The sequence below is a fragment of the Anguilla rostrata genome, chromosome 9 (assembly GCF_018555375.3).
Source record: "Anguilla rostrata isolate EN2019 chromosome 9, ASM1855537v3, whole genome shotgun sequence".
In the NCBI taxonomy this organism is placed as follows: Eukaryota; Metazoa; Chordata; class Actinopteri; order Anguilliformes; family Anguillidae; genus Anguilla; species Anguilla rostrata.
Genome location: NC_057941.1, coordinates 7,848,691 through 7,865,000, shown reverse-complemented (window position 1 = coordinate 7,865,000; position 16,310 = coordinate 7,848,691). Strand labels below are relative to the sequence as shown.

General features: G+C 49.7%; 1 protein-coding gene across 1 annotated transcript in view; it reads left to right on the top strand.

Annotated features, from left to right (window-relative positions):
• Window positions 1-14,654, top strand: part of acaca (acetyl-CoA carboxylase alpha) — an 81,409-nt gene extending 66,755 nt beyond the window's left edge. Inside the window, exons 52-57 of the mRNA XM_064349559.1 lie at window positions 1,812-1,989; window positions 2,500-2,612; window positions 8,800-8,954; window positions 9,206-9,376; window positions 12,223-12,359; window positions 12,695-14,654. Of these exons, the coding sequence (XP_064205629.1) occupies window positions 1,812-1,989; window positions 2,500-2,612; window positions 8,800-8,954; window positions 9,206-9,376; window positions 12,223-12,359; window positions 12,695-12,821 (881 nt within the window). The 3' untranslated portion in view covers window positions 12,822-14,654. The remainder of the gene's footprint in view (window positions 1-1,811; window positions 1,990-2,499; window positions 2,613-8,799; window positions 8,955-9,205; window positions 9,377-12,222; window positions 12,360-12,694) is intronic.
• The last annotated feature ends 1,656 nt before the right edge of the window (window positions 14,655-16,310 follow it).

Sequence of the window (16,310 nt, the reverse complement as noted above, 5' to 3'; positions counted from 1 at the left end):
AGTGTTTTGGTTGTTTTTGTACCTGTGTTTGTATGGCTGTGCATCTCCCTGTATGTGTTTGTATGGCTGTGCATCTCCCTGTATGTGTTTGTATGGCTGTGCATCTCCCTGTATGTGTTTGTATGGCTGTGCATCTCCCTGTATGTGTTTGTATGGCTGTGCATCTCCCTGTATGTGTTTGTGGGCTGTGCATCTCCCGTAGTGTTTGGCTGTGATTCCCTGTAGTTAGTTGCTGTGCATCTCCCTGTATGTGTTTGTATGGCTGTGCATCTCCCTGCATGTGTTTGTATGGCTGTGCATCTCCCTGTATGTGTTAGTATGGCTGTGCATCTCCCTGTATGTGTTTGTATGGCTGTGCATCTCCCTGTATGTGTTTGTATGGCTGTGCATCTCCCTGTATGTGTTTGTATGGCTGTGCATCTCCCTGCATGTGTTAGTATGGCTGTGCATCTCCCTGCATGTGTATTTCTCTGTGCTTGAACCCGTGTTCTTGCGGGCCGACCGTATTTCTCTAGCTTTTCAGAGCTGAGTTTTTTGTGCCGTGTGAGTTTTTCTCCGTGCGTCGTCGTGGCAGCGCGGAGCCGGCTGCCGTAACAGGACTCTGATTATTCACGAAAAACGCTGCAGATTGGCTCTGGGAGGGGGGGGTGGCGCGGAGAAATAAATAAATATGTAAATAAACAATTACAGCACCCCTCACTGCACACACTGCAAGGAGCCAATCGCTGTGTCGGCCAAACGACTTGGAAATTGTGTGTAATGAGTGGGAAAAGATTAGAGGCAGCCCTTGCTAGGCTGAAAATTGACATTAGCGAAAGAAAACTCTTTACTAAGCGGCATGGGCGGTCTAATTTAAGAGGGGGGAAAAAGGAAAACAAATAAATAAGGGGAGAAAAAAAAATAAACGTAAGTGTAGTGGTGGTCGCCACGTCTGTCTGCTGTGTGTGTGTGTGTGTGTGTGTGTGCCCCCGCCCCCCCACCCCACCGTTTCGCAATCTCACCGCAAGGTTATTCAGCGTAGTGCCAAATTAAATTATTAGTCTGGAAATATTGAGATGGAAGAGTCATTTTTGAGGATGTTTATGCGGGTGAACTGGTGCTGACCCGTGCAGCCGGGACGCCAGGCGTGAAATTCACTGGAAACGAACACGGGCGTCCCCGCCTGGCACCGCCACCGCCACAACAAACACCGCCACGGCGAATCTCCACCGCGCCAGTCTGCCTAGCGCTGCTGCCTATAGGGCGCTACCCTCTCTCTCTCCCCACTGTCTGTGTGTGTGTGTGTGTGTGTGTGTGTGTGTGATTTGTATTGTGATTGTTTAGTGCTTATGTGTGTGTGTGTGTGTGTGTGTGTATTTGTGCGTGCGCTTTTGTCTGTGTGTGTGTGTTATTTGTAGTGTTTGTGTGTGTGTGTGATTTATAGTGTGTAGTGATTAGGTGTGTGTGTGATTTCTAGTGTGTAGTGCTTAGGTATGTGCGTGTAGTGCTTATGTGCATGTGTGGACGTGTGTCTGTAGATGTGTGTGATTTGTAGTGAGTAGTGCTTAGGTGTGTGTGTGTTTGTGTGTGTGTGCACAGGTTTGTTTGTGTCTGAAAGAGTAATCTCTGGACTTTGGGATTATTAACAGAACTGTGATTATTCAAAGAAAATGTTGCGGATTGGTTTTGTGGGGGAGGGGGTGGTGTTGTAAATATATGTAAATATAACATAAATATGTACATAAATATGTAAATAAACATACTTGTATATAAAGAAAGAGTAGTCCCTGGTCCAGTACAGTAACAGTGTGTGCTGTTCCTCCCCCCTCCAGACATGTATGACCAGGTGCTGAAGTTCGGGGCCTACATCGTGGACGGGCTGAGGGAGTACCGGCAGCCCGTGCTGGTCTACATACCCCCGCAGGCCGAGCTCCGGGGCGGGTCCTGGGTGGTCATCGACCCCACCATCAACCCCCGGCACATGGAGATGTACGCCGACAAGGACAGCCGGTGAGAGGCCTGCAGGACACAGAGCAGAGAGCTGTGTGTGAGGCCTCTGCTCTGGCCGGGGCTATGAAGAGCCCTGCGTCAGCCTGGACCCAAAATCATATCCCTCTCTCCCTCTCTCTCTGTCTCTGTCTGTCTCTCTCCCTCTCTCTCTCTCTATGTCTTGCTCCCTCTTTCTCTCTCTGTCTGTCTCTCTCCCTCTCTCTCTATCTGTCTTGCTCCCTCTCTCTCTCTCTCTGTCTCTCTCTCTCTCTCTCTCTCCTCTCTCTCTTCTCCTCTCTCTCCTCTTACTGTCTTGTCCCTCTCTCTCTCTCTGTCTGTTTTCCCTCTTCTTTCTTTTCCTTTTCTTGACTGTCCTCTTCCCAATTCTGATTTGGGCCCCTCTCTGCTTCTCAGATTTGTTTCATATTTTATTAATGTAATACTATATATGGATTAATGAATGAATATGTGACACCTCTAGAGGTGCGTTTAGCGTATAATGATGCTAAATGTCCCTCGTTCTCTGTGCAGCGGTGGGGTGCTGGAGCCAGAGGGGACGGTGGAGATCAAGTTTCGGAAGAAGGACCTGGTGAAGACCATGAGGCGCGTGGACCCCATCTACATGAGCCTGGCAGAGAGACTGGGTGAGTGTGACCCTGCCCCGCCCCCTCTGCTTCTCTGTTCCGCCCCCTCTGGCCCTCTGCTCCGCCCCCTCTTCTCCTCTGCGCCCTCTGCTCTGCCCCGCCCCCCCTCTCCCCCCTGGCCCTAACCCCCACCGGTCCTTAGCCGCGCGACCCGTGGCTCTGGGGGGGTTAAGCGGGGGGGAGGGAGCGGTCGCAGAGAAACGGCGAATAAAAGGCGCCAGTTCCGCGCGGCGGCGTGGACCCCGGGGCCGGGGCGGGCGCTGAAAGCGCCGTCGCACCGTCATCACTGCTCCTGTCACCGCCCGCCGCCTGCCTGCCGCCGCCGCCGCCGGCTCGCCCGTTTGTTTTCCAAAGTGGTTCCGTCTGGAGCCGCCCGAAAACGATCGCGTTCGCCCCCCTCCCTGACGGACGCGGCGCGGAAGGGCCCGGAAGGGAGGCAGCGATCAGCACCCCTCCCGCTTCGCTGCTTTTTAAAACACTGAAAGAGCCCCCTCCCTATCAGTTACTTCTGTGTGGTTTTTTAAAAATAGATTTTCCTAGAACTGGGTGGTCAGAAAAATGACAGTGAAATGATCTTGAACGGAAGGAAGGAGGGTGTGGAGGGATAGGAGAGATGTTGGTTTAGCTGATGACACAAAGGAGCGCATAATTTGGACTTTTTATCCTAAATTTCTCTCATGCTCTCTTTCCTACGCTCATGTCTCTCTCTCCCCCTCTCTCTCTCTCTCTCTCTCTCCCCACCTCTCTTTCTGGCTAATTTAAAATTTGTCGAACCCGGGTGCGTTCTGGATGGCTGGCCTTTGATGTTTTGCGCACTCCATTTGGCACAAACAAGCGGCGGGGCCCGGGTTCCTGCTGACTGCGGCAGAAGCCCGGCGGCTCCATTTACTCTCCCCCCCCCCCCTCCGCCTGAGCGCTTCCTCATTACGACAGGGTTAACCCCCGCCTCGCCGCCGCCGCCCGCGTCCCCGTCCCCATCCCCTCGCCGCAGTCCCGCGGTCAGCAAACGCATTCGCACCAGGCCGCCCGCCGTCCGTTTCACACTAGCATGACCATAGATGGCATATGCAAACCACTATATTGTCCGCCCATAGATATACAAGTTCTAGAATGGTTAAACACAATTACATCATGTGGAGCTGGCTTTATCAATGACAATTCCATTGGTGTGAAAGTAGCTTATGTTGTCCTGAAAGGGGTTCTAGATACTGAAAATGTTAATAGAACAGTATAGGCTGGTATGTTCTGTAGTATATTGAAATTTTTATGTTCATATTTTTTCTTTTCCTTGAATTTGTTCTGCCAGTTGTATGCACAGGCCCATCACTGCACTATTAAGCAGGTCTCCAAAGCTCCTGCTGGCAGTTGCAGTCTGTGTGCTCTACAGTCCAGCTCCTGCACGGGGGGAATAATGTCTGTGCGCAGCCTCTTTAAGTCACCTGAAGGCAACCCGCCCTGCTAGGCTGGCTCTGTGGCTAACTGTGTGGTGCCCTGCTAGGACAGCTCTGTGGCTAACTGTGTGGTGCCCTGCTAGAATGGCTCTGTGGCTAACTGTGTGGTGCCCTGCTAGCATGGCTCTGTGGCTAACTGTGTGGTGCCCTGCTAGCATGGCTCTGTGGCTAACTGTGTGGTGCCCTGCTAGGATAGCTCTGTGGCTAACTGTGTAGTGCTTCCGCTAGGACGGCTCTATGGCTAACTGTGTGGTGCCCTGCTAGGATAGCTCTGTGGCTAATTGTGTAGTGCTTCCGCTAGGACGGCTCTGTGGCTAACTGTGTGGTGCCCTGCTAGGCTGGCTCTGTGGCTAACTGTGTGGTGCCCTGCTAGGATGGCTCTGTGGCTAACTGTGTGGTGCCCTGCTAGCATGGCTCTGTGGCTAACTGTGTGGTGCCCTGCTAGCATGGCTCTGTGGCTAACTGTGTAGTGCTTCCGCTAAGACGGCTCTGTGGCTAACTGTGTGGTGCCCTGCTAGGATAGCTCTGTGGCTAACTGTGTAGTGCTTCCGCTAGGACGGCTCTGTGGCTAACTGTGTGCTGCCCTGCTAGGCTGGCTCTGTGGCTAACTGTTGTGCCTGCTAGGCTGCTCTGGGCTACTGTGTGTGCCCCGCTAGGATGGCTCTGTGGTAACTGTGTGTGCTCTGCTAGTGGCTCTGTGCTAACTGTGGTGCCCTGCTAGTGCTCTGCTAACTGTGTGGTGCCTGTAGCAGCTCTATGGCTAACTGTGTGGTGCCCTGCTAGGCTGGCTCTGTGGCTATCTGTGTGGTGCCCTGCTAGGATAGCTCTGTGGCTAACTGTGTAGTGCTTCCGCTAGGACGGCTCTGTGACTAACTGTGTGGTGCCCTGCTAGGATAGCTCTGTGGCTAACTGTGTAGTGCTTCCGCTAGGACGGCTCTGTGGCTAACTGTGTGCTGCCCTGCTAGGCTGGCTCTGTGGCTAACTGTGTTTTGCTCCGCTAGTCTTCTGCCTGCGGTTGTTGCTGTCCGGGTCAGAACTCAGCACCAGACCACGGGGCCGCGTAGCTGCACCTGAGAGCCTCTGTTTCGTCGGGGACGCGACCGCTCCCTTCTCCCTCGCTTTTAATTAACAGAAAGGCGCCGTTATCACCCTTCTGTCTGCTGGCCAAATTCTGACTCTGGCGCGATCGTCTAATCACCGCTCGGTTTAATTGGCTGAACGCAGCGCTTTATTATTAATAATTTCCATAAGCCAGACAGAGGGAGCCGGAGCCAGGCTCTCATTCCAAGCCCGTCCATCCTCCGCCACCGCTCTCAACGTGACATCTGGGTTACGCGTCGCACAATGGGCGCTTCGCTCCAGGACCGAAATAAGCATTTCTACCTTCAAAAGGGGTTTCGGGTGACACTGATCTGAAGCCGCACCACTGGCATGCTGATGGAATCCTGTGCGAAATAGAGCACTGTGAAAATCAGTCGGTTCAACAGATTATTTTTTCCAAATGAAAGCCGTGAGTGTTTATTATGAGAAATTATTCTTGTCAGTAAATAAATTCTTGGGAGTGGGGAAAAAAAATAAATAAAAATAAATAGTGCTGAGGATAATAACACGGCATGTCATTTTTATCCTATCAACTCTATAATTAATTCCGAGCAAAGAGTTTCCAGTGTCCCAACACCAGTTTGCGCTTGTTCTGCATAATTATTTATTGATTTGTTTTGTTAAGGGATTTATAATGCACTTATATGTGTGTCACTTACAGACTAAGTGAAAGAAATGGCCTATTTAACTGTGAACCTACCCAAATTCTGACTACAGGCGAAATTTGAGCACATCGCAAGATTAAACCCTGAAATCGCAGTGACTGTCAGAGGGGCTCGGTTTTGTAGATTGGGTAAATCTGGTGAATGGTGTTCAGTGCGCTTTTTGGGGGAGTGGGGGGGGGGGTGCAGTGGGGTGGTGGAGCTGCTGTACTGGTTCTGGTGCTTGGCTTGTTCTGTCTCAGCTAAAGCTGCAGGTTACAGGTAACACGTGTTAGTGTGGAGCTGTGAGGTGATGGACAGCCTGGGAATGAGGGGTTTAGGAGTTTAGAGTGTGTGTGTGTGTGTGTGTTTCCTTCCTTTCTTCCTGCAAGTTATTCTGTATGAATCCCTCTGTGCTGTGTGTCTGTAGTCCTCTCTTGTGGTATTGTGTGTGTGAGTGCCTGCATGTTATTAGCTATTCGTGTGCATGTGTACGTCCGCGCGCGTGTCTTCCTCCTCTTTGTAATGTGCACAGTGTGTGTGTGTGTGTGTGTGTGTGTGTGTGTATATGTGTCTTCCTCCTCCTCTCTGTAATGTGCACAGTGTGTGTGTGTGTGTGTGTATGTGTGTCTTCCTCCTCTCTGTAATGTGCACTGTGTGTGTGTGTGTGTGTGTGTGTGTATGTGTGTCTTCCTCCTCTCTGTAATGTGCACTGTGTGTGTGTGTGTGTGTGTGTATGTGTGTCTTCCTCCTCTCTGTAATGTGCACTGTGTGTGCGTGTGTGTGTGTATATGTGTCTTCCTCCTCTCTGTAATGTGCACAGTGTGTGTGTGTGTGTGTGTATGTGTCTTCCTCCTCCTCTCTGTAACGTGCAGTGTGTGTGTGTGTCTTCCTCCTCCTCTCTGTAATGTGTGTGTCCCGGTGTGGTATTATGTAGCTCAGCTGTGAGTGTAACCCTTTCCAGCCCGCTCCCAGTGGACACGTGTCAATCTGGCGGCCCGCAGATCAATCAGTAGCTGATTATTCTTTTCATTCTGCCGCAATTGATTTTATTCTGGGCTGAAAATGGGTATCAGCTGTCGGCGGGCCGGCTGGCCGCGCGGCGCCGCCCGGCTCGCAGGCTGACGGATTGCTTCTGACAGAGATCAATCTCGCCGCTGATGGGCACGGAGCCTGGGGAGCAGAGAGCCAGCGCAGCAATACGGAGAGCAAATGTGATAACCCCACACAAACACACACGCGCGTGTGCGTGCGCGCCTGTGTGTGTGCAGGCTCGCTCATACGCATAAACATGCGCATGTCAGCACACACACACACGTACTCAAATACACGCATACACACACACGCACACACACACGCACGCGCCTGTGTGTGTGCAGGCTCGCTCATACGCGTAAACATGCGCATGTCAGCACACACACACACATATACACGCACACACACACACACACACACGCGTACTCACATACATGCACACACACACGCCATACACACACGTACTCACACACACACACACACACATGCACGCACACACATACACACACACGCACACGCATACACACACACACACACACACACGGTTACACACATACACACTTTTGCACATGTACACACACCTTTGTGCCAGCAAATACACACACACACAAATACAGACTTTCCCACAGCTGGTAGGGCTGCATGTCTACTGAAATCTTCATAGTTACATACAAATTTTAAACTTTAAATTACTCTCTCTGCTAAAATCTGATACAGGTGCATGTTAGCACCTCACTAGACAAGACACCAGCTTTTCAATACCACACTTTCATCTGCATTCTTACTTGTCACTATTTATCACTTATGATTACTTATCATGAGTAAGTTATCAATCTCTGAGCACAGAGATTTGAGCATTGTGGATGGTGAACAGAAAGGGGATACCTAATTAAAACCTTTTACCATCGTTTAGCCGAGTTTCTCTCTCTGCCATGCAACACATTCACCGCTTGCCACAGTCTTAAGACTCTAGACTCCCAGGCTTCTGTGCATGCATGTAACGGTGCACAGCGCTGTCTGATCTGTCCTTAAACTGGAATTCTTCCATTTCCCCATCACGGTCCCATCTAATCCATAATTATTCCAGGTGATTTTCAGCGCTGAGGTTAGTTAGCTAAGTAATTACCGGGACAATTAAGCACTTAAAGGGCAGACAGGATCGAACAGCTGCAACGACATCGACCGAAGAGAAGACGAGGGCTGGTTTTTAATGTATAATATTCCTCCTCTTTTAATGTAATATCCATTTTAAAAATCTGAGAATATGCCGGGGAGTAGGTTTTGACAGCATTTTAAAAAGGCAGGTCTCCCAAAAACAAAAACAAAAAACTTCCACCCTTTTAACCCCCCCCCCACACACACATACACACACACACACACTTCATTCCTCCACACTTTGTAACCATCCCCCCACCCCCCCCCCCATCCCACCCCACAGCCCATCTGTCTCACTTCAGAATTTCTTTTTGTGCTGGCGTTCTCTGGGGTCTCAGAGCAATCTTTACAGCCTTGAGGCCTCAAATTGAGCAGAAAATAGACATTGACATATTTGTTAATATCATCTTAATCACTGTGGGGCTTGGCTGGCAGGCGGCATTGACCAGGAGGGGCCTTGCCAGAGCCGTCCTGGTCTTAACCTTTTGTGTGCTTTCAAGTGAGTGTGTGTGTGTGTGTGTGTGTGTGTGTGTGTGTGTGTTTGTTTGTGTGTTTGTACGTGTGAGAGAGTGTGTGCGTGCGTGCCTGCGTGTGTGTGCGTGCACACGTGTCTACTTTTAAATGATTTCGCTTTGCACGTACATGGTATTTGTATACATGGAGCTGGATACCTCCTGTTGTTTCTGTCCATTGTTAAATGTAAATGTTATAAACTTGACTGAGCCCCAGTCTGACCCCTGGAGTCCTGGGCTGTTAGAGTAATTTAGGCATTGGGACTGAGCGTCTGCTCTCCCCTCCTCACAGGGACTCCCGAGCTGAGCCAACCGGAGCGCAAGGAGCTGGAGACCAAGCTGAAGGAGAGGGAGGAGTTCCTGCTGCCCATCTACCACCAGGTGGCAGTGCAGTTCGCCGACCTCCACGACACCCCGGGACGCATGCAGGAGAAGGGCGTCATCACGGTCAGTCCCACATGACGCCTCACCCGGGGCCTGCTACTTCCCCCAAAGGCTATCGCCTTTGAATTGTAATGCCAGCACAATGGCCATCGTCCAATAGGAGAGAGAGTTTGAAGCACATGACTTTGAGTGAGTTAATGGCGTGCCACCCTAAGCTTCCTACATAGTCTCAAACCACCACGGATGAGCAGAGCGGCGCTCCCAGGAAGTCTGGACTGACCGCCGCGTTGCGATTGGCCGCGCGTGTGTTTCAGGACATCCTGGAGTGGCGCACCTCCCGGCAGTTCTTCTACTGGCGGCTGCGGCGGCTGCTGCTGGAGGACACGGTGATGAAGAAGATCCAGGCGGCCAACAGCGAGCTGACCGACGGCCAGGTCCAGGCCATGCTGCGCCGCTGGTTCGTGGAGGCCGAGGGCGCGGTCAAGGTGCGTGTCCGCCCGCCGAGCTCCGCCCCCAGGGGGGCCACAGACCCCCTGAGGGGGGGGGCCCCTCTGACGTCTCCAGGCCGGGCCGAGCGGCACCGGCGCCCATCCATTAGCGAGATGCTAATAACCCCGCTGCTGCCCGTAGGGTACAGCTATCTGCCTTCCCCTCCCCCTGGCCCCGGGTCCCTGTGCTGACGTTCCCGCAGCCAGCGGCAGTGGCGGTGCATCATTCAGACCGAACGGCGCGTCGCGACGCCCGCGGTCCCTCTCCCTCTCTGAGACAGCGGCCCCGGGGCCCGGCCGGGTCCGCCAGGAAACGGTCTTAACCTTCAGCGCTCGCTAAGCAGGGGGCTAGGCTGGCGGGGGGGGCGAGGGGGGGCGGCGCGGGACCCAGCCTCTGGCCCACGGAATAACCGGGGCACAAACAGACCTGTGCCCAGAGGTGACAGAAGTGTCCCTCCCCTTCCAGACTGAGCTTCAGATGAGAGCCGAGAAGGGAGGGAAGAAGAAGGAAAAAAAAAAAAAGAACAGAAAGAACGAGAGAAAAAAGGGCTGGAGAGATGCCAAGTTCCCAAGGTGGTGTACAAGTATCTTTGGAAGCTGGCGTCTTGTTGGCTAATACATTACACCAATCAGGGCGAGCTATCTTAAGCTACAATTAATCTGCACCCTGGCACGCGCTGATAGGGCAGCAACACGCTGTTTCTTAATTAAAAGCAAACGGATTAAAAATGATTAATAACGGCATTAAATATTCTCATGGACTACAAGCATGGGGGAATATGGCTTTCTTACGCGGACTCAGAACGGAGAAGCCATTAACGGTCTCGCAATCTTCATAAGCCACAGCTCCCCTTTTGTTTGGGATCAGAAGTTGCTTACCTCATGAATATGCATCCCGCTATCGAGTTTGGTCGAGAAAGGGTGTCGGTGTGTGGCGACTGGTCCCCTTCGGCTCCTTTGAAACTTGTTGACTTTTTGATACGGTGCGGTTTTGCGGGCCCCTTTTGATGCGGTGCGTTTGCGGGTCCCTTTTGATGCGGCGCGTTTGCGGGTCCCTTTTGTGGTAGCGGGTCCGTGTTTTACCTCTCGCCGGGGAGTGTCACGAGAACATAGAGGGGAAAAAAAGCTCATTTTCTTCCGCAAGTCTGAATAATAACAAAAAAAATAATAATGTCATTTTAATTGGGTAGAGAATCCATACGAGCCTTAAATCAAAGTTCAAAGAGGCCATCGCGTTATCTATTTAAATGTATCCTATCTTTGACGGTAATCTTTGTAGTGTCTGTAGAATGAGTACGATAAACAAATAGCCTACTGTTTTGATGTTGCTTTTGTCCTGAGAAAAATTTAAATACAACGGAATTCGGATGTGGAAGTCCAAAAGAATAATTTATAGAGAAATTATTTTTATTAACTGATGTTCTGCAGCCGTTTCATGTTCTGATGTAGGAATCATTTTCTTCTGCACGTAAAAGCCTTTTTTCCTCAAAACCCGAAATCGGTAACGTCAGTGTAGTCGGTGCGCAGTGATATATTTTTAATCTGTTCATGACTATTAACAGCAGCACATTTATTTTCAAGTATCGTTGTTTATGTTTTTCATCATTTCCCTTCATTTGTGAAGGCCCGTGTAGTTTGTAAACGCACTCCAGTGCGTACTACAGGCTCGCAAACCGCCACTTTGTGGGGAAACTGTTCTGTCATTCGCCCCCCCCCCCCCCATTTACCTCACGCTATTCGAGGGGCTCTTTTCTTTGCGTGGCCTTACCGTGGCGAATGGGGGGAAGGGGGGGGGGTTAAAAAAAAAAAGGAGCGCGGAATTAAGAACAAGGTTATTTTATTGTCATCTCTGTAAGGGAGACTTATTTTTATGCCCAGACGAAATGAAAGCAGGTAGCAGACGGCCGTAACAGAATTCTGTTTAGAAAGCAATTACCGCAGCGCCTCTCCAAATTGATTTCATTTTCCGTGGCGACGGTGGCGGAGGCGGCGGCGGCGGGGGCGGCGGCGGCTCTGCCGCGGCCCGCTCTCCCCCTGGTCTCCCGGCGCGGCGGCGGCGGCGGCCAGATTCCCATCAGCCCCGGCCCATCTGCAGGGCCGCGCGGAGCGGAGGAGGATGATAACCTGGGAGAGCCGGGCTCGTGAACATACGCGGGCGTACCGCACCCCACCGTACCGCACCGCACCGCACCGCACCGCGCTCAGATGGCCCCGTTCTGAGGCCTGTCTGTCTGTGAGCGAGCGGGGAAGCAGATGGCTGAAGCCCACAGAAAGACACTGTCACACACTCAGGACTGTTCGCGTTCTAAAATTAAAGCAGCGCATTAAGGGTCGGAGGCACTTCCAAAAACCTGCATTGGGGAGCGTCTCTTTGCCTGTCTCAGCACGGTGTATTTCACATAGTGCCGCAGTAGCTGTAATCGGAGATAGAGTGGCTGAGGGCATGCAGGCAGGGCTGTGAAGACTCGCAGCTGTACGGATGGGGCTAATGGCTCCAGGCCAGGGGTGCACAACAAGGGCCAATCCATTTCAGGATTTTGTCCGAACATTTGCCAACGTTTATTTAATTGGCCCAATCGTATCTTGATCCGACGTGTGTGTAAGCACCAGCTACAGCCGCAGACTGCAAGTGTATCCTAGAGATTGTACCGTGCTCAAGTACAGGAGTGAAGCGGTGTAGTTTATGGAGCTGTAAGAAATGGTAACCGGTTGGAACGAAAACCAGCACACAGATCGGCTCCTCCAGGACCGGAGTTGTGCGCCGCTGCTCCAGGCTGTGTTTTGGGCGCCTCGAGGCCATTGGTCAGCCGTGCGCGTGCGATTGACGGATTCTCCCCTGCCAGGCGTACCTGTGGGACAGCAACGAGGACGTGGTGGGGTGGATGGAGAGGCAGCTGGCAGAGGACGAGGGGGCCCGGTCCGTCATCGATGAGAACATCAAGTACATCCGGAGGGACCACATCCTCAAGCAGATCCGCAGGTGAGCGCTGCTGGGAATTCACTTCCTGGGAATTTAGATTTATACTCTTAGAAAAGTAAGAATTGTCCAATTTCCTAGGAAGTACAGTTACACAGCCTATTACCAAACTAAACCTTTGATAACTACAAGATAGTCACTTGAATTGATTGGTAATAGAGAAGATGTTTTGAAGTATTTCGGTTTTAGTGTATAAGTATTTACCTATTTTTTTACCACTGGTAATTACCCAGTTATGTGCTATTCTGACCACATATTTACCTGATAAATGCGTAGTACTTGAAAAGAAGTGTTGCCCCTATTTCTATGGTTCTCTCTTTTATTTCTTTTTCTGCCAGCCTGGTCCAAGCCAACCCGGAAGTGGCCATGGATTCCATCGTGCACATGACCCAGCACATTTCCCCCACGCAGCGTGCCGAGGTTGTGCGTATCCTCTCCACCATGGACGCCCCGGCCTCCACATAAAGATATTACTCTGCCTCCGCCCCCCCCCCACCCCCCCCTCCCCCGACCTCTAATTGGACAGGAGTTCTTCACATGCTCACACACATACACGCACACACACTCTGACGCCTCAGAAGAACTCCTTAAATCCATTCTGCTGTGCTGGAAACCGAGGATAAGAGGAGCCAACATGGCGCCCGTGGAGGGCCGGAGCCGCGATGGCGGCCTTGCCTTCGATGGCGTTACCTGTTGGCCATGATTCTGGTGGGAGACAGAGGTGCAGCTGGGACCGTTCTAGGGAACCGACTGCCTTAGAAAATCCACAGTGGAACCGTAAAATAGCGCACATTTAAAAACTTACTGCTGATATGTGTCGTGTTTGTAATGTACTCTCTACCTGACGCGCATGGTCAAGTGAGAGTGTCACTATTTCTTCAAGTGCAATTTTTTTTAATGTAAATGGAGAAAACGGAGCACCGAACCACAGAATCATGTAATGAAGCCGGTAAGGAAGCTTAGGTCTGTTTCAGCCTGCCGAAGCTGTGGGCCGTTCTCCAGACAGGAAGCCGCACTCTCATCCCCCACACTTAGCGAGCCACACACGGAGGCAACGGCCACAAAGAAGTGTACTTTTTTTTTTTTTTTTTGGGAAAAAAAACCAAGTCTTAAAATATTTTATATATATATATTAAAAAATGTATGTTTAAATGGTTAACCCTGGTCAGTAATGACAGCAGTAGTGCATGTTACCGAGGAGAAGGGAGCTCTTTTAGACGGAACGCTTAATTGAATATTAAAGCTGGGTAGGGGTGCACAGTAATGGGGCGTTAAGCAGAAGAGCCAGCACAGTGCCAAAAAAGAGGTACAAAGTATTTGATCCCCGATTAGTTCATGGTGCCCTGTTTGCTTGGCAAAACGATCTCCTTGTGTCTTCTCCTATCAGAAATGTGTTCGTCAAACGCTGATGCTAAGATCCCCCCCCCCATCCCCACTAAAACAAATATATATATTTTAAACATGCATAGCAAATTGAATAGAAGTAACTAATTTATTAAGTAACGGTCATGATAAACGGTACGCAGATGCATACATGTCTGTGCCCGGAGGCAGTTGAACATGCCCACATCGTTTCAGTAGGACAACCCCCACTGGCTGTATTTGTGATATACTGTAACGCATATGGTGTCTTTCAAGTTTTCGACTGTCTCAGCACTGTAAAGGAAGCCCTGGGAAGGGACGGCAGGTCGTGACGTCTCTGTCACCTGCTCCGCGACTCAAAGTGCAGCCGAGAATTCTGAGGGTGGCCCAAAAAAATGCGTGGAAGAATAGTTTAAAAAAATAAAATAAATGACCAGTAGAAAAGCTTGGGTAGAATAGTCTGTCTCCTGAGGGAGTGGCTTGCTTCCAAAGCAGTGTTTGGGGCCTCTGAATGGTTTAATGCACTGCCTCCATTGGCAGAGAGGGCCAAGCATAATCACTGTCAGTCTCTACTACATTACGCACAGCCGTGACATTCTCCCCTTCGCTTACGGTTGCTCCACAGCAACCAATAGCAGCCATGTCTGCTGGAGAGCCCTTATAATTGTTTCAGATCAGTAACATCATGCTTCAATTGAAGAGTCAATAATGCCTTTTTTTTTTTTTTTTTTTTTTTGCCTGGTGGCCAACACATTGTGTACTGGCATTTATAAAGTGACGTCGTGTAGAGTGATGTATCAGTCCGTCTTGATGTTTGTAGTCCTGGTTGTCGAGAGCTGCCCTGTTTTACACTTGAGGTGGGAAGAGTTTGTGTGTTTGCTGGGGGAAAATCCAGTTACCTCAATCTGTTATATTAATAAAGGAAAATGAATTACAGTCGTGCCTTTCATTTCTTTTTGGCTGGACCGCCAGCCCTATCAACGCGAATGTCTGTGACTGAGTGAGTGAGTGATGAAGTTACACCATTGGTCGGCCGGTTTGGTCCAACCATATACTAGGCTTTGGCCTGGTCTTCAGAGGTGGGCAACCCGGCTTCAAAGAGTAAAAAGACTGACCATGTATTTGCTCCACCACCATGCACTAAACCAGCTGATTCTAATTAGCATAACTCTTCACCATGATAGGAGAACTAATTATTGTAATCAGCTGGTACATGGTCAGTCGTTTTACTCTTTGAAGCCGGATTACCCACCTCTGCTGGTCTTGTTACATGTGAAACAAGTGCTGTTGCCAGGTTTTGTTTTAAACCACTAGGACTAAGGCTAGTCCAAAGTGCTCAAAAGGGAGGAGATCCACCTGTGCCATGATGAATTCATTAAACACAATGCCCGTGTGATCATTGCTGTGGTCACCCGGTTTGCTCTTTGCTGATTCTGTGTAGTTCCACTCTGGTCCAGAACCCCTCTGAAACTTTACTGTAAATGTGAACTCACTAGTCATGTTTCATTTTCGTTTTCCATTTATTTGCAATTTTGAGCAGCTTAGCTTATGGGCATTATGCTCATTAAAGACAGGCAGCTTTATAAAAACATGACTCCTGTTTCTGAGAAAATTTGGGAAGACATGAAATAAATTGCCAGAATGCATATTTAGATTAATTAGATGCTGGTGTAGATCTTATAGAACTTCTTGTGATAATGGTATTATCAGATCAGTGGATGGTGCAGTATACCATCATAATGTTGATGTTCTTATTTTACGGTTACCGTAGCCTATTTAAGCAGGGTATTGCCAGAATTGCCAAATATGCCTATAATATGCGACTTTGGGATTGTTTGCAGTTGCAGTTTTTTGGGCTTGGTTTTAAAAATCTGAAATGTAACAAGCAACCTGTTTTTTTCACATTTATTGTTACATTTATGGACACTTGCTAGGTTATTTAATTATTAATTTAGCCTTTCAACCCACACCCCCACGTTTACAATCACTCTATTCCTCGCTTGCTTGGGCTTGTTGACAGTGAGATTGCCTACTTGCCTTCCGAAAGTTGGAAACACTGGGTATCACAGTATTTGCATTGTATGAACCCCCCCGCATTAGTTTTCAGGTCGATCAAAAACCATGTCAAAGTTTTTTCCAGACCTTGGATTTTCCTTTTGATGGCAGTTGCCTTCATACCCCCCTGACTCTAACCTTGGCTTTGATGCATCCATTCTGTCACTCGCATAGCTTAGCTTAGACTAGCTTAACAAGACGAGGCTGGGTGATGACCCAGACGTGAACCACAACAAAATGGCTGCTCCAGTGTCCTTGCGCCAATCGTCTTTCAGTATGTGACATTTGTGTTGTTTACTGATCATATTTACACAGCCAAGCACTGCAAAGATTATAAAACATTTTGTAAACACTTGGAATGAAAAGTCGAGAACAAGATGTCATGCCCTAGCTAGCTTGCTCGACATGAGTAAATTAAAACAGAAATTGCTCCTGGGGTTTTTTTAATAGCCTGTGTGGCAAAAAAAAATTTGTTTTTTAGATCAGAACCCCCAAAACATTATTTGTAGGTTATTTCATCCCGCTTCTGTTACAAGA